The following is an 18,142-nucleotide window of genomic DNA, read 5'->3' on the forward strand; positions in this document are numbered from 1 at the left end:
AAAGCAATCACAATGTAAAAAAGGACACCAATTTACATCACTCATTCACTCGAATTCTATAGCAAGGATGGAGGCAAGAGCAGCATATGCTCTCTGGAAAGGAAGACTTCATGCTCTTTGCAACTTATTATGACAAGAAAAGAAAGCAATACCAGTCTCAGCTGGAAGTTAAACACAATATGTCAACAGATAAACAAAATAAGCGCATGTATCGGAATTATTTCTACTTGTATGCAGTGCCTGAACAAGGTTAGCGTGATGCCAGATCTCCCAACACACTTCTCAGGCAGCTTGGACCAGATTGCAGCAGTCGAAATGGTTAGCAGTATAGCAAACTGATGATTGGTAGGGGTTTCTGAGTGATTCACATAATTCTGGAGTGACTAGGTTCGAAAAGCCTTCAATGTAGGAACACTTCCATGGATGCTTTGAAGTCACATTAAGGTGGACATTGGACAAGCAAATGCTGTTGAAGTTATCCCCCTTGATTCCCTCTAATGTGCCAGCATGCTTGATAACTGTTCCCGAAACATCTTCGATGGTGATCATGTCTATAACTGGAAGTGCATTTGGATCGTAGTTCTCGTCTGGATGCTCACCATACCGTCCCGTTATCCCGATCGCTGTCTTGACATTGGTCATGATGACATTGGAGATGTGTATGTGCCGAACATACCCACCGCGCCCTGGGGACGTTTTTATCCTGATGCCATACAATGAGTTGAAGAGACAGATGTCCTCTGCCCGCACATTTGATATGCCGCCAGACATCTCGCTTCCTAAGGCAATGCCTGCACCTGAATTGGCCTCGCCAACAATGTGCCGGATGCTGATGTTGGAGCTTGGTCGAGCAAAGGAGATGCCATATTCATCCCATCCACTTTTGATAACAATGAGATCGTCACCGGTGCTGATGTAACAATCTTCGATGCAGACATTGTCAGATGAATCTGGATTTATTTGGACAGATATTAATGAAACATGGCACATGGACAGATTATTAATCAGATTAAAGAAAACAAGTCAAATATATGGAATCAAGAAAATCATATGCGTATAATACATAGAATACCGCCATGGGTTTCTCATTTTAGTAGTCAACCTTGCAATAGATCTTGATGTCTATCTGAAAGCGATATTTATGATTTACAGAAAAAGCAACACTATAGAATAACAATACTGATGAATCTAAGAATATAAATTTAGCTACTGCTTTACTAGACCTCTAAAACTCACGTCTACATTTGAAAATTTGCAAAAGCCCAAAACACAGAAGTCTTTCAACAATCCTTCATACTGCAATTACAGAGCTACTTTCTCAGCAGTCCATCCTTGCTGAGAAAAACTGATTGACAACAAGGTATATTTGCAAGCTCATCCACTGATGATAATATGTTAGCAGGAAACTTATATTTGCGGTATTTGTGATAGAAGCTCAAAGAAGCACTTGGATATTGAGGATCAATAAATTAAGCTATATTGCAGGAATGAATGCACAAGCTTGTCATTAAGGTTCCACGAACGCAATGATTTAAGGCATATCGACTTCATACATGGAGCATAGTTAATGGAGCTGATGATGCATTTGAATCATTCACCTTGTTTCTGAACTCTAGAGACAATTACTTGGTTCATAGCTAATTCCTTATCATAAGTGTGCTTTGTCATGCCTGTTGCTTATAAAGATTACTATGAACATGACTTGTGGGACTGGCTAAACTTGATTTGATTTAGCTGACATTAATCAAGACCAATCCTGAGATTGGTGAAGTCCATCAGTAAAAATGTCTGATCTTTCGATAGGGTGTTGGGATCGGCCACAGTCAAACTAATCTTGGGTCAATCCTGCCAACCCTTCGATCAATTGGTCCAACCAATCACTGAAGTCATTTAAACCAAGTCCAACCTATACCAGTCAAGTCCTAGTCACATCAAGAAGAACCCTATCCCATAATCTGATGAAGTTGTATGCCAATTGTATATCCTATGACTGATCCATGCCTGATCCATCCAAGCAAACCTTTTATTGGATCATATGGAATTCCATCTTCCTATTAATTTGACTATTATAGAGTGCACAAGGATAATGTTAATCTGCCGATTTCCACACTGGATTTGTTCAAACCATTTCGTTTCAAGTTTATACAGTTGATCATCATAAATTCCGAACGAGATCATAAACAGGATAGTAAATTAGGCCTTATATTAAGAGCCAGAGTTTGGAATAATGGGTCTCTTCGTATTCTATTCAGAGCCACAAATTATGAAGTTATGAAACTAGAGTATCAGCAAACTCAAAATTTGGCAACTAGACAATGTTAAACAAAAAGAAAAACCAGTTTCACCAGATAAAACTGTCAGTAATTAGGTATAAACATCTTTATCAGAACATCCCTACTTCACGTTGATACCGAATAATGCAACCACAATTCAAGCTTTTAAATTTTCGGCTTACCGGGATCGATCCCATCTGTGTTTGGTGAATCAGGTGGAGCAAGAATTGTGACATTCTGGACGAGCACTTGGCTGTTAATCCACTAAAAATCAGTTTCAAGTCTCCCCTAGCACATGAAGCTCCACTCGAGCATCAATGTAAAGAGCTAAGAAGAGAAATAAATCAAAACCCTAGGAGGGACAAACCTGCAATATACAGGGTGGATGGCCCAAAACGGTGAGTTGATGAAAGTAAGATTTGAGATAACCACTCCTTTTGAGTACATCAGTTCTATGAGATGCGGTCGAGTATAGTTCAGAGTGTGGTTGTTAAACCACTCCCACCAAACACAGCCTTGGCCATCAACAGTCCCATTGCCACCTGGAGGAAGTTGATAGTAAAATCAGTATAATGATTATACAGTATACCATAGTGAGTCCTGGCCATTTGAATGCTGAAACTGGACCGCTGCAAAAGCATCCAACAGGAACTAAGAAAAGGTTGTCCTAGCATAACATTCGATAAGATGTCAATTGCTCCGTTGTGACTTAACAGATAACCACTACACAAAATTCATTTGATATATATACCTGTTATTATTACGTCTGTCAAGTTGGAACCATGTATAAGGCTTTGATGCCTTCCACCAGGTAGCTCCCTGCCTCGGCCATATGAAGGCAATGGATCAATGACTGGCCAATCAGAAGAATCCTGTATGAAAACGTCACAGATCAGCTTCCAGTTCATCACATGCAATCTTATATGGCAAAAAGAGGGTAAAATATTGCTCCAATTATGAGAGGCATGATATGCCTAAACTGAACACAGATACAACATAATTCAGACAACCTTCATCAACACGAACAAATTTTGAAGCTTGCTGTTTCGGATTCAACATCGAGGAGACAGCTGCTACAAAAGCCTAGTAAAACAGTGGGCTTGCAAACAAAAAAGTAAAGGCAATGCGGGCGCATGACCACTAAGAATTGTAGACTCTTATGTACCCAATACTGCAAATTTGAAGCATTCACTCACCATGGATCCAATTATTACTGCATCCTTGTCCAGCGATAAAGTGAGATGGCTTATGAGACTAAAACTCCCCGTCAGCCACTTTCCAGCAGGCACAAAGAGCTGCGCCCCACCCTTATCAGCGAAAGAATGGAGATAAAAGATAGCATTCTGAAATGCTTTGGTATTTAGCGTGATGCCATCACCTACGGCACCAAACTCTGTTACACTGACACTGTGTGGTCGGTACGTGCTTGATCCCATCTCCTTGCAGTATGAGCCAGGCAAGGCAGCCCATGAGGACTCACCGATAATTGCAAGAATCGTAAGAATCTCGAGTAGCTGAGTGGAAAATACATAGGTTAACATTCAGATCAATCTCAAAATCAGATCAAATTTTAACAATTAAAAGAAAAATATGTAACACACATCCTTTATAATGTGCACTTTAAGAATGAGGCCCAAGATATTTCTGTTTCTCCATGATCCAATTAGGTAAACTAGTTCTCCAGAACCCAATTGTGAGTCTCAACTTGAATTAGCAGAATCAACTAGAGTAAACCTTGAGCAATTGTCCTTTAAAATGAGATCTTACGTATTACGGAAGGTGCAATTAAGAGGTTCAATTCAAATATCGGTCTACAATCATCGCCTTTCAGAAACCAAGAAATGAAAAACCCGAGGGAGGGAGTATATTATTTTGATCTGAGATCAAGAATTATAGATGACAACGAGGGAAGATAAAATCACGTATCATCATAATGTCTACTGGCATCTCGTGAGCAATTTGAGCCACAATCGTATCACAAAGAGAATTTATGTATCGATCAAATTAACAGAAGTAAATGGAAAAGAACACCAAAATGGGACCAAAGAAACAAATGGATCGATCAATAAACAGAAACAAACGTATGCAAATAATGACATTATCAAAACTCACCTGGTTTTCTACCAACTAGCACTTATACAGGTTGGTGAATCTATCAATCAAATTACTAAAACAATGTGTAGCATTAAAGGGAGGAGATAAGTTCCGCTTGAGAGCCTACCCTATATCGATCCATGAGAAAGAAGGATCAATATTGCAGCCTAGCAATCTACAAGTCCAGATAAGGATTCTTCGACAAAAAGGAATTCTATTCCTTCTGATAGAGCGTAATGGCTAAAAAACAGGATCAAAAATCATAAATCCAATATGCATCTAATATCAGAACCACGAGTTATGCACAATATCATATCATTAATAGAACAATAAATCAAATCAATTATAAGATAAGACCATTTCACCATGCAGAATATGGATCAGGAAAATTGGAACTTTCTTTTGCTTCGTTCCAGGAGTTGATGGTTGGGGTTGCAGCCAACAAACAATATTGGTAAGACGACAAGAAGAAAGAAAGAAAGAACAGATTAAGAAATAAAAAGAAGTGTGTTTTTAGTCACAGATCTCTATATGTCGAACCACATTTCGGTGTTAAAATAATACTTACAGAGAAAGCACAGAGAAATGGAGCATCAGAAACTAAGATCCACTAAGAAGGAACCACATTGGTGCGCTCAACAATTGATCTGAAGACATTAAGAAAATAGGAATCCAAGAAGAAAGCGAGGAGGAAGAGAACCACGTACAGCTGCAGATCTCTTCATATGACCGGGCTCTGATCTCCCCAAAGAAGCAAAGCAAGAAGGATCTACAGAGGCCGAAGGGAAAGCACCTCCAACACCCTCGAGGGACCTCCGGTCGATCTAAATGATACGATCACCATCAAGTGGAAGTGGAACCTGAAGACCAATCCCACCACCAACCTAAAGGGGGAGAAATTGCAAGTAAGAGGAGAAAAATCATGACACTGTCCTTTCTAAAGAACAAGCGGTCCTTGTCCACCACCTTTTGTCTTCAGCTGCTCCCTCCCTCTCTTCCCGGACAAACCACCCTCATGGCTCTACTGTGCCTTCCCGAGCTGCCTCAAACCCACTGCGAATTGGAGCAGACCAGGTTGGTTTTGGTGTCCCTGTGGGCAGAGAACTCCCATGAAATCACGGGAATGAAGCTAAGAGTTCTGCCCGTGCTGCTGCTTCTGCTGAGTTCTTGTAAGTTAATTGGCTACCTCACTCTTTTAAGACTGCTTTCCTCTGAAACCATACTCTCTCTCTCTCTCTCTCTCTCTCTCTCTCTCTCTCTCAGCCTGAGGGAGAAACATATGTCATTTCATGAAAGAATTGGCTTGGTCAGTTACAGTTTGGAAATCTGGCAAACCAAAACCCGGGGAAGAGGGCAGATTACAGCCAGCTGAGGAGCAGTGGGAAAGGGTCAGCAGTTCTACATGGCCGGTCATTGCCTCTTGGATTCCAGTGACCAGAATACCCGTGAAGACTCCCATGAAATGACCTTACAGCCCTCCCCTACCTCGCTTCTCGTGTACGGTTAACGTCTTGTCATCTTCTTGTCAAACAGTATCCCATAAAGATCGGATGAACTCTTTATGTCACAAACAATGGCTTTCAGTCAGAGTGAAGCAGTCTGATTCTTTGGATTCAATTCCACATACTTCGTCTTGCCATCCAAAACCAAGCAAAATTTAGTATAGAATAAGAGAATTAGCCGAAAGGGAATCACTTACCAACATTTGTGGAGGCAAATCTTCTGCAGAAGGACAGTAGGACTAGTTGAGTCATTCCAACCGGGACTACTTTGAGCATTAAGACCATGATGAAGTACGAGCTTAGCAATCATGTTCTCCCTCTTTATGGCTAAATTCTCAATCAAGCAAAGCTTGCACATGGTTCCAGAGCTGGACCTGTCCTGCTCGTAACTTGGAGCAGGGAGAAACTTGTTCCCACACCTCGGTCGAACTTCTTGGTGATGAGAAAAAGGAAACCATCATCACAGTGCACTAAAAAATCCGATTCAATCCAAATTTTAATTCGATGGCATATTAACAGAATGAATGGCATGCATGAAGACGTGTTTCTTTCTTAGTGCGAGTTCAGATCCAGAATTCTTCTGCCTTCTGGTGAGCAGTCTCAGCTGACGACAAGGACAACATTTCTGCAGTGCGCTGCAGTGGCTTACCTACACTTCTCGACTGCGGCAGGGGCAGCAATAACGTGCTCTCAGTAGGCACATGTATCTGCCACCAGCTGCATCAGAGGGAGTACATAACTCGGAGAAGAATCCGTGCTTCGTGACAAAGAAGAGACTTCCTTTTACACTTGGAAAATAATCACCGGGCGTTAATGAAAGATTAATGTGAGGAAACAGCTTCGGTTTCTTCTCAGTTCTAAGCAAAGGCCGGGCGTTGGGAACAGAGATTCTTAGGAGTTAAAAAAGGATTGGAAGGTCTAAAAAGGGGTTGGGGGGAGGGGGAGACAGGGATGGGAGGGAAAAGGACATGGAAATAAAAGGTGCTGCCTGCTCTTCCCTGCTGCATCACCGTAGAGTCCCCCAGCTTTGGAATCCAATGTCTAAGCAAAAATACCATAGTTTTTTTCTTGATGTATAAGAATGCCATCCTCTCAACCCTTCACCGGACGAAGACATCATCTTGTCGTTGGTAGAGGAAGAGAGAGAGAGAGAACAGTGAGGGACTGTGTGAACAGTGGGATCAATGATTTGGTTGCATTGTGGGAGCATCAGCGGGGAGGGAAGAGAGCTACCGAAAATGCTTGCCCTGTTGGGTGTGAGCTCTCTCATCAATGGCTGCCATGTGAGTGGGCGAGGGCCCGCCGGAAGCGACATGGAAATGCCAACGCCGTTGCTCTCTCCTCAGCTGCAGGGTGGGAGCTTTAATGAGGAGGAGTACACCATGAAGGCTACCTGCCATGGACCTACGTAATTATGAGTACAGCTAACTCGTTACCTGCTGTGCTCAGGAGAGCTGTCGGACGCACTCCGCACATCACATGCCACACGTTGCCCACCTGATGAATCTTGAGCCGTCCATCAGCATCCTCTCGAGCACAGTCGGATTCTCAAATTCCTTATTCATCAAGTAATTCAATTTACTGATTCCTAATAAAAAGATAACAAAAATACTTACCAATCTTAAAGCAATTCATGGACCAGTGATGGATTCTTGGTCAATGTTTTCCTCCTCACCTTGATTCGTCATGGATGATGACTTCATGGAGCACCAGACTGCAGGAAGTCTCAGCCACAGAGAGATCAAGAACCAAAAGAACTCACTGAATTAGCCAAGTTGATTCAGCTACTAGAATCCTTTTACGAGCATTCAATCCATTAGTTGGTGTGGATAAACAACAGACAGCATTTTGATGTGCAGGAATAATCACCTTCAAAACAGTAAAATGAGTGAGACACATCAGTAAACTTTGGTTGACTCTCCAACTTTGCTAACCAGTCAAACATGAACACAGAATGAAAGTGAGACATGGAAACAGGGAGTTCCAAGGAAGTAACAACACACTAGTACTTTTGACACAGACACATAGACAAGAGCGCTCATACATCTCATCCGCTGGTGGAAGATTACCACTTGGTTCAAATGTTTATGTACTCTTTGGACAAATACATGGCGAAGAGCTCACACACAAAATAACCTTTTAGTTGCAGAAAATGCAGTGCATTGCGCTGTGTCCATCCCTTTGAAAAGCGGCTTGAAACTTGTGAAGTCGTCACACGAAAATTTACTTCTTTGGTTCGGTTGAGGTCATCAAATTCCTTGGATATTCTTCTTTCGGACACAAGCGTCTGGTGTAACTGTTGTTGATGCCCCTCGGATGCCATCATTTAAACTGGAACAGGACTAGAATTTTGTTCTGACAGAGGATCCTCAGTCCATCAGCTCCATAATGCCTCCCTCTTCACTACCAGAATTGAATTGATCTTCGATGCGCATATTATACTGGCACGGTCGTACCATGAAGTTCCTCTACTGTCCTCTACCCCGTGACTCAACCCTCTTCTTTAACTCCTCAATGGTGAACATCATTTCAGAGTCCAGTCCTCCTGCAAACTGCCAAGCAATAACCAGAACTATATCAGGTATAGTTCTTCTTAGTGTTTGAAATAGATGTCATATCCTCAGAGAAAAACTGAACTAGATGTCATATCCTCAGAGAAAAACTGAACTGCTTGGCAGTTTGAAATAGATGTCATATCCTCAGAGAAAAACTGAACTTTCCGATCATGAATAAATTGTTTCCTTCATGTAATGTCTTTGCCGATTTCTTCTCAAAAAATAATTGTGTGGCCATGTTTGATCTCATAAATCATGAGAATTTTACCAAGCAGGACTTGGAAAGAATCACCCTTTTGCATGGTTATAAAGAAAAATGTCTTCTTTTATAATCCTACATTGTATATATTAACCCAAACTGTGGCCTATGATTGGTGAGAATTATTCTCAGATAATTGCAGTCCAATGACTTGCCTGGTGTGCTCTGTAAGCAAAACGCACCCCCTGAAAGAGAAGTGCCTTTTGTGCCGTCTCCTTTTCTGAAGGCCGAACTGATTCAAGCTCCATTGACACTCTCCTCATGTAGACTCTTGCAAGTTGCAGCGATACCTGCTTCATCTGCAACAAGTATATGTTAATTACTACCTCTTGGAAAAGGCTTCTACAGAGTTCACAGTACTACACCTAAAATATATATATATATATATATATATATATATATATATATATATATATATAAAAAGCAAACTTTTGAACATGAGAAGGTGATCATAGGAAGAACGAGTGATTGAGGTAATAAATGAAATTTTAGGTGTATTAACATTTTATTGTGCTAGTGATAATAAAACACACATTTGTATTTAATCTATCGAAGCACAAGAATCATCACATGCATGCAATTACTTGAGGCCATAAGCAACTTAGAGCATACCTTGCAAACCATCCCAGATTCTAGCATCCAATCAGTTGGAATTTTGCACTCGCTATACAACAGCATACTTGCAGCCCTCAACTTAATCAATCTACCAACGCTCCGCTCCAATCTTTCATCATTAAAATGGATATAAGGAGAAATATATATTTGATAGAGAACTAAATAGAGGATAGCTGAGTAGTCAGAAGAGAATGGATCATCAGATGATACTCACTTATCTAGTAAGTTTGAAATTTTTTTTAGGGTGGCCTCACATGGTAGGCAGACATCATCCTTGAAAGAAGAGACTTCAGCTTCTAACCGTTTCAGATCACGGAATTCAAAGGCAGCCTCGCGCAGGGCATCAGCTTTCTTTTCAGGCCAGTCAAAATGCTTCAGAACAGCTCTCTCATCAGCCTGCTCAGCATATAAAAGTGAAATCACATGAGCATACACAAGATGCAGCAACAAAGTATCCAAGACTCTAAGAAATAGTAAACAGTGACAAATCATAACATAAGATGTTAAGATTAATCTTCAATTAGTCACATTGCAAATAAGTCAAAGGATACAACATATTATGCTGCCATGCTGCAAACGTAAATACCTATCCAGTTTGATAGAAAGTGCCCAAACAAATGTTTGCGAGAACAACAAAATATATCCAACATATTTGAAATAGTTATCGGCCTCATTAATGTCAGCATAGGTGTTAACTATATTTGCATAGAGTTTCGAGTCAATGAGCTTTTTCCCACATTCATAATAATCTCGCCAAACTAACCGCTATGATCAATGAATCAATTGGATTTCAGGAAGATAATCACCACGTGAAGGCATAAAAATGTTGATGAGTGATGTCAGCTTTTCTTGTTCACTAGAAAAAGAATTTGTTTTTTCATGACACAGTACACAGTTAGAGTCAAGGTCGGTTTATAAAAGATCGTTTCAACCTTAAAAATCCATGAAGTGCTCAAGAAATTCTTCAAATTAAGATGAAGGTCAATAAGTTGTTTTTCTCATACTTCAAGTAGAACTCTCTATAGTTTCGCAATGTTGCTCATAAGCCAACAGTACCAATGGACAATGAAGTCCTAGGTTCATTGTTGAAACATCAAACTTTCCTTAAAGCAAGCTCAATCCCTACCAGAAGAGTGTAAAAAAAATCAACAGAGGAGTCTTCTTCATATATTCAGATAAAATAAAAAAAGTTCTTAGCAATGTATTTGCAACTCCAATGATGTCATAGACTATGCAGAAATTTATCCTTCATTCTCACTGTAACAACCATCAACTTGTACACAAGCCTTACCAAGGTGGAGAGCTCTCCATCAAGCCAATCAACAAAAGTCAAGACTTCTTCCATATTTGCGAAAGACACTGATCGCACCTTCTCTATAAGATTTTTGATGAGGTGCCGTTTTGTTTCCACATCTGCTTTGATCTATGGAAGACATTAGGCAGGCATGAAAAGAATAAATACTTTAATGTTAAAATGTCATGACAAACAGTTGTTACCAATTTTTCTCTGGAAATTTCCACAAAAAAAAAAACAGTTACCGCTAATAGGTGAGCCGATCGATGTTGAAGTTCCCCAACAATGCTAAGATGTGCCTTGTTAGATTGAGGACGGGCACAACTGCCATTGTTCATGGATCCTTGCTTTCCATCTTGCTTGGTCAATGAATGATACAATTCAGCTAGTGCAGAAGCCTTATGCATTGTCACTCTTCCTTGTGCATTATGAGGTGGTGGTGGTGGTGGCGGCGGCGCCCTAGCAATAGGGGATAGGGGAGATGCCAAAGCTGGAAAATGGTTCTCGACCAAAACTTCCAACTGGACTTCTACAGCTTTGGTGATAGGATTCAGTACTGAAGACTGGTTTTTGCAATTATCATGTCTTCCAACCTCCATTTCTGCAATATTTTCTGACTTTTGAGGAACAACCTCCAATACATCTATAAATCCAGACTTTCTGACTGATTCCACCTGCAATTATTTCACATTGAGGAACATGTTAGATTTCATCCATTACAACTAAACTTGAAATGAGTATATAGATAAAGCAATTGTTCATAGTAACATAGTTTCAAACTTTTCTCCATCAGCCTTCACAACCTGATCAACTTTAAAGTGTATCAAAAAAGATTAACATGTTAAACCCAACATTAAGAAATATCGTTCTGTAATGGCCTCTTCTACCAACGTAAATAGATTTAGATAAAACAGCTGTAGTCCCAACCAAGCTAAGGAAATAAGAGAATTATATGACTTAGTGTGTTTTCTTCGAGCAACCACAGTGCCAAATTCGAGTGTGTGAAGATATGACCATACACATACCTGGTCATGCTTCTCTAAAGCTTTAATTTTTGATTCAGCACCAGAGAGATCTTTCTCTAGTTTTTTTTTCTGTGACTCCAATTCAACATTGAGGACTTGCAGATTCTCTATCTGAGTTTTCAGTGCCAACACCTCAGATTGCAAGTCCCTCACCGTTCTCTCACTCTCATCAAGTCTACCCTGCAACTCTTTGATCCTTGTACTGGCTCCATCCTCAGGCCCCTTAAAGTTTGATTCCAACCTCCGCTGCAACCGAGCATGCTGCTCAACAACCTGGCTTCCATGAAGACCAGCAACCTTGGCATCCTCGTGACTCCTTTCTTTTGTAATTCTCACATCATTGACGACCGGCCTTAGCTTGTTGAATTGGATAGACTTTCTAGCCACATTGGTGCTGCTTGGCCTTGGCCTCGAGCCCGGTGAGGCTCCATTAGCTGTAACTGCTCTCGGACTATCCTTCATTCTGGAAACTCTGGCTCGACCTGCAGATGACACTGGCGAGGAGACCTTGTGATTAGCAGTGGAAAGCTCCTGCTTCATGATTCTCTCTGGTGCAAGGGCTGCTTCAAGGCTGTGATTGTTAGGCAAGAGAGTTCACCAGATCATTCTCACCATAGAGCAGAAGACGGAGAAGCAGGTAAGCATGGAGGATGATGAAAGATATGAAATTGGTCAGTGGCTCAACAGTTGACTAATAGTTGAGATGCAGCAGTTGCTTTTGGATGCTGCACAAGCCACGGAACTAACAACTAATAGCTTCAAAGCAGCTGAGATCAAGTGACCGCCAAAAATTTAGTAGTTTATGTGCACAGAGAATGTAATCAAAGGAGAAGGATTAGCTGTGGGGTTTGGGAGGTTGACATGATGCAGGAAGAAGATCAGTGTGTTTGTTTCTGTGGTAGGAAGAAAACTTAGTCTCTGTGCAACTGATAACATAACAAGTTGATATTGGCCCTGAAGTGAGAAGGTAAGCTTATTAAGGAAAGGAAAAAGACACCACAAACTACAGATTTGATAACATGAGGAAGTGTTTTAAAGAATGGGTATAATGACAAGTGCATAGCTCATACTAAATATGCAGGCCAAGGAATCAGGGATGATGACACAGTCAGTTAAAAAAATGACTGCATGCTGTAAAGACTATATTCATTGATAAAAATTCCCACCAGCAGAAACATAGAAAAGATATAGAGTCTTTGGATTCCCATTCATGAAATTAAGAATAGAAAAAGGACAATTGGAACAGTCTTTTTGGACTATTTACTTTCATAATGGGATGCAGTTGATCTGGACTATGGAAACTTCCTTTAATTCCTTCCTCATGATGACCCGACAAAGCCAATGGGTAATCTCTTGCATGATTTAGGAATATAATGGAAGAACAAACAAATAATCCTGCCACCATCTAAGAAAAAGATCAATTAGAATAAAACATTACACACACCTCCTCAGCTTAAGACATATCCATATTGAGACAAAATTGAGCTAACTACCATGAGACAAGTCTAATTTAACCCTTTGTCCATCTCTTTAACACAAGTTAACTCTTTTTACCTATATTTTGGTGTGGTTGCAAACAACTACAGCATCCACCTGAAATACTTGTCATGTGTCTCTGATACATGTCCAATTCATTTTCCAGGATAAAAAACTTTGGCTATACTACCCCAACAACTGTCTTCATCCCTGCTAAATGGAATAGCAAGAATTATAAGGCCACAACCATTAAGTTTACTCCACTTACTTCTTAATTTACTTAACCCATCTCATAACCATTTGACTTGATCTTCCACCATAATCATTAAGTTCTTCCGACTCCACTAATATTTTTATTTGATGGCCGCCCACAGAATTTTGTCAGCTACTAAACTCTATAAGAATGTAACCATTGTGTTGTAAACCAAGGAATTTCACATGGATTCAAGTTTTATATGGCAGTACCGGTCATTCACATGCTTAGCCCTTAATAAGGAACCATCGATAATATTCACATGTAATTTGCCACATGTTCTTTCTCCGACTGCTTAACTAGAACAAGAACTGCACGCAACAAAACAAGCCCACTGATCACAAAATCCAGCAACAGTCCCTTCCAAGTGCACCCATATGTACTGAGAAACACAACAAGTGGAGAAGATGCAGATCACCAGACAGCAACGCAGACCAAATTGAATGCCCACTTGATCCCTGCCAGTGGACAGAAGACACCAGTTTTGTCTGTAGCAATCCCTCAAGCATCTGTTGTGCAGGTAATCAAGCAGGAGTGTCTGCAAAATCTTGATGTGGGGTCTTGGTTCCACTGCAATCTCCTTATTTTTCTTGTGGTCTCACTGCATCCCCACGGGAAATTTGTCCCTTTGTAGATGATGACATGGCTTTCCACATGCAAAATGAAAGCTCTTTGCAATCACTTCTTACCTTCGATGGCATTCGGACCATCCAATATCCTTTACATCCTTGAATAAGAAGAGATGCTCATCAAACTAAACATCTTTTTTCTTTCTTTTTCACCGATGAATGAAGAGGCAGCGAGAATGTGATGGCAGATTGACAAGCCTCTTGTGATGCCAATAAAGAGCCTGCATTGCCTACATCACTCGTACAGTTTATGCAGCAATAAGATAGAGTGTACGTTCCTCTTCTGATCTCCTCGGTTCTTTCCTCTGCAAACAGTTCACGGGAAACTAACTGGTACCTGAGTTAGCCGACGGAATTGGCGTCCGTGAAGCGAGAGAGAGAGGGAGAGAGAAAGGCTGCTGCCGAGGGCCTTGGCATCATCCGATGAAGCCGGAGAGAGCACAGATCACTCGTCGTGCCCACGAGTCCCAGCCTTTGATCCCTTCCTACCCCGGCCCAGTTAACATCATTGGAGCCCCAATCTGAGGACATACCCTTCTCTACCTAAGCCAGCCCATGAAAGTTGAGCAATTAATTAATAGTATCATATCACAAGATTATTCGTTGATGAATCGGAAGCTGCGTGATCAAATTCAACGAAATAGTACAAAAGAGACGGCTGCAGTACAGGTTGAGCTCCTTGTACTGACGCGTGCAGCCACGGGTTTGGTACTTGAAAGTAGTGGTACCATCAAATCCACGAAGAAACGGCAGTACAAGTCCACAGCCTGTGAGCGCCTCATAAATATCCATCCCTGGAAGCGGCAAAGCTCATGTCGGTTCCACAGCCGGAGCAATGGCAACCACAAGGTGAGCGCAAATGGATGCAGGGAGGGAGGGAGGCGGGCGCAAGACGGGGACGAGGTAGAGCATGGGATGGGGTCAGAAACAGAGTCGTCGTGTTTCTGCCCTTTCCATGCACTGCCTCTTCCCTGGCTCTCTTCCCCTCCCTTGCTGTTCCTCTCTTCCCATCTTACCACCCCTGTACCGTTGTCTGCCTTCTTCTGCTTCTTGTTTTCTTTCACAATGCAGGGGGCGGGAATTGTATAGTCGATGATGAGGCATTAGAGGCAGGTAAGTAAGTTTCTTTGCAGGGCTCTAATCGATAGCAATGACAAGTGCCTCGGAAGTACTTGCAGTCTCCCCGCACCACATCGCCCTTGCAGCAGAAGAATCTGACGATGTCAAGGAGGATGATTCATTCATTGCAAAGCAGAGGGTAGGAAATAATGTTCTTTTCATAGACAAGAGTATAAAGCATTTATACTATTGACCATAATAGTTGGTGAGAAAGATATGCGAGTTTCCTTCTTTTCTTCTTTGATCAAACCCATGTAGACGACTTTGATACCATTACAACGAAGAAACACAACATAACCAACCAAACAAGCAACGGCTACAAGAGCAACAGCAGCTTTCGGTGCCACCATGACCAATCTAAGCAGCTGGCTTCTCCCACTCGAGGGGCTTGACTACCTCCCAGGTGAAGTCTGGGTCGTCCCTGCCGAAATGTCCATAAGCTGCTGTCTTGAGATACCTGTACCCACCCCTCTTTAGGCCAAGGTTAATGGTGATCAGCCCAGGCCTGAAGTCGAAATTCTCCTTTACAATCTTCAAAATCTCCTTATCGGGGATCTTGCCTGTTCCGTAAGTGTCAACAAACACGGACAGCGGCTCGGGCACCCCGATGGCATAGGAAACCTGGACGATGCAGCGACGAGCAAGCTCACTGGCCACAATGCTCTTAGCTGCCTGCCTGGCGACGTAGGCACCGCTTCGGTCGACCTTCGTAGGATCTTTGCCCGAAAAGGCACCACCTCCGTGTGCTCCCCAGCCACCGTAGGTGTCGATAATGATCTTGTGACCGGTGAGGCCAGCATCACCATGAGGTCCACCGATAACAAAACGACCAGAGGGGTTCAGATGGAAGATGGTCTTTTCATCCAAGTACTGCTCCGGAATAACAGGCTTGATAACATGCTCCTTCAAGTCAGCGGCAATCTCGTCGTTAGTCACGGTCTCATCATGTTGGGTGGAGATGAGGACGGTGTGCACGCGGACAGGAATCATGGCACCATGGTCGTTTCGGTACTCAACAGTAACCTGGGTCTTGCCATCGGGCCTCAACCAGGGACAAGTTCCATTCTTGCGAACCTCAGTGAGGCGAGCACCAAGCTTCGTAGCAAGGACATGGCTGAGGGGCATCAACTCAGGAGTCTCATCGGTTGCGTAGCCAAACATGTGTCCCTGGTCGCCAGCACCAATCTCCTCAGGGCGCTTTGTGAAGTGGCCATGAACACCCTGAGCAATGTCAGGGGACTGCTGCTCGATGTTCACAAGCACCTTGCAGTGGTCGGCATCAAGGCCTACATCCTCGGATGTGAACCCGATATCACGGCAAGTGTCACGGACAATTTTCTCATAATCAATATTGCCCTTGGTGGTGATCTCACCAAAGACCATGACCATGTTGGTCTTGGTGCAGGTCTCGCACGCAACCTTGCTGTCGGGGTCCTGCTCGAGGCAGGCATCAAGCACCGCGTCTGAGATCTGGTCACAGAGCTTGTCAGGGTGACCCTCATTGACAGATTCAGAGGTGAAAAGGAAGGTGTCCTCCATCTTAGTTAGAGCTGAATCTGAACAAATACAAGAGACATCAAGCTAATATACCAGAACAGCAATGAAGCTATGTCGAGATATAGGCATTGTATAGATACTGTTGCATACATGTCATAGAAAGATATGGATTGTAAACCTTAACGATGCACGAGAACCACAAGAACAAACAAACTAAACATACCACCTACTGTTCACCAGGTGGAACAATGTCTGAGACCAGAAGCATGGAATTATAATCTTGGAAGGTACAGACACATATAAAAATTGGCAAAGAACTGAGTACAGAGATTAAAAATATACAAAAGGAAGTCTGCCTTAGAACATCTCATCAGGGAGGAACCAGAATTTTCTAATAGAACCAACAGCAAAACTAGTAACACTTTGGATCTTCTGCTACGTGAAAATGAAAATGACTCGACTTAAGGGAGCATCTACACGCGTTTACACCTTCTAACTAGAAGAAGGACAGATTTGAGATTCTAAATCACCAAAGAGATATAGGACAATGAATAAGAATCTATAGTCAGGTTTTAGTTGAACCGCTTATGCCATACCGCCAGGGATACAAGCTTGAATCAATCTACTAGCTAAACATGGAGAGAATTAAACGTGTTTTAAGGAGAATTAAATCTGACACGCCGAGCAGATCCTCAGCTACGCTGCAAAAGTTCACGATCTATAGTCACTCCATCCAGCTCAAAGTAAGGTAACAGAAGATCAACAAAAGGGAACTGGATTTGTTCAAGCTACCACCTTTTCCACCTTAAAACCCATGGATCGAGCAAAACCAGAAACCAACAATAAATTTCGTTCAAGGGTTTAGCCAATTCGAAGCCGACAGAAGCATCAACAACTCCAACACGGCGCCGACCATCGAGATCGGCTCGAATCATTCATTCTCGAAACAAGCAAAACAGAGCTGTAACCAGGGAAAAAGAACGGATACTTTGTACCAATACAAGTTGCAGGCAACGCACAAGACGAACGCGGATCAAAAACATCAAACGGAAGAAAAGATTGCTCACCGTAGAGCGAAGCGAGAGAGGAGGAAGAGAGGAGGTCGAAGAACCCTAATCTCCGCCGCCCTCTCGCTGGTTCGAAGAGGTGCAAACCCTTTTCACGCCTTCCAGTGGCTAGAATCCCGAACCCCTTTAATAGGCGCGGAGACCGAACGCAACCGGCACAGGAACGCGTTTCTATGTCGTGACGGGAACGCGTTCGGGAATCCGATCGTGCCGACTCGGATGCGACCGCCCACGGCACCGACGGTGCTGGTGGGCGCTCGGGTCACCGGCTGCAACCGGCGTTTTCACTCACCCACCGTGCCTTCTCTCGGCTCACTACCAACTCGGCTCGACCGTTTGGCTTCCCAACTCTGCAGTAATAGTAGTGCGCATTAGGTGTAGACTTGTCTCACATGGTTGGCTCGCTATCTCCTCGAGCTGCACCGATGTGGACGGGTGTCAATACCACGTTTTCTTCTCGTTAACGTGGACGGAAATCAGGGAA

General features: G+C 42.5%; 2 protein-coding genes across 5 annotated transcripts; both read right to left on the minus strand.

Moving 5' to 3' along the window:
- Positions 1–94: 94 nt before the first annotated feature.
- LOC135645953 (probable polygalacturonase) lies at positions 95–15,092 on the minus strand. Of its 4 annotated transcripts, none has more exons than XM_065164916.1 (10): positions 14,313–15,092; positions 11,618–14,205; positions 10,838–11,266; positions 10,590–10,721; positions 9,513–9,694; positions 9,296–9,407; positions 8,839–8,982; positions 7,306–8,421; positions 5,334–7,215; positions 5,089–5,251 (listed from the first exon to the last, which is right to left on the minus strand). In XM_065164916.1, exons 2-8 carry the CDS (start codon positions 12,155–12,157, stop codon positions 8,338–8,340), a joined length of 1,623 nt encoding a protein of 540 aa, XP_065020988.1. In that variant the 5' UTR covers positions 12,158–14,205; positions 14,313–15,092; the 3' UTR covers positions 5,089–5,251; positions 5,334–7,215; positions 7,306–8,337. The 4 variants fall into 4 exon arrangements, with proteins under 4 accessions (XP_065020991.1, XP_065020988.1, XP_065020990.1 ...); XM_065164918.1 differs by having other exon boundaries at positions 11,618–12,188; positions 13,172–15,092; XM_065164917.1 differs by having other exon boundaries at positions 11,618–12,188; positions 12,882–15,092.
- A 142-nt stretch (positions 15,093–15,234) lies between these two features.
- Positions 15,235–17,964, minus strand: LOC103993709 (S-adenosylmethionine synthase). Its single transcript, XM_009413879.3, has 2 exons — positions 17,659–17,964; positions 15,235–16,650 (listed from the first exon to the last, which is right to left on the minus strand). Exon 2 carries the CDS (start codon positions 16,631–16,633, stop codon positions 15,452–15,454), a length of 1,182 nt encoding a protein of 393 aa, XP_009412154.2. The 5' UTR covers positions 16,634–16,650; positions 17,659–17,964; the 3' UTR covers positions 15,235–15,451.
- Between the last annotated feature and the right edge of the window lie 178 nt (positions 17,965–18,142).

Source organism: Musa acuminata, chromosome BXJ3-8 (assembly GCF_036884655.1).
Source record: "Musa acuminata AAA Group cultivar baxijiao chromosome BXJ3-8, Cavendish_Baxijiao_AAA, whole genome shotgun sequence".
NCBI lineage: Eukaryota > Viridiplantae > Streptophyta > Magnoliopsida > Zingiberales > Musaceae > Musa > Musa acuminata.

What these genes read in the sequence shown, in the direction of transcription:
- LOC135645953 (XM_065164916.1), bottom strand. Translation starts at nt 12,157, where the DNA reads ATGAAGCAGGAGCTTTCCACTGCTAATCACAAGGTCTCCTCGCCAGTG. An exon ending in CTTTAGAGAAGCATGACCAG is followed by an intron (nt 11,267 to 11,617) that starts GTATGTGTATGG and finishes AAATAATTGCAG; the next exon opens with GTGGAATCAGTCAGAAAGTC. An exon ending in TTGCTTACAGAGCACACCAG is followed by an intron (nt 8,422 to 8,838) that starts GCAAGTCATTGG and finishes ATTGCTTGGCAG; the next exon opens with TTTGCAGGAGGACTGGACTC.
- LOC103993709 (XM_009413879.3), bottom strand. Translation starts at nt 16,633, where the DNA reads ATGGAGGACACCTTCCTTTTCACCTCTGAATCTGTCAATGAGGGTCAC.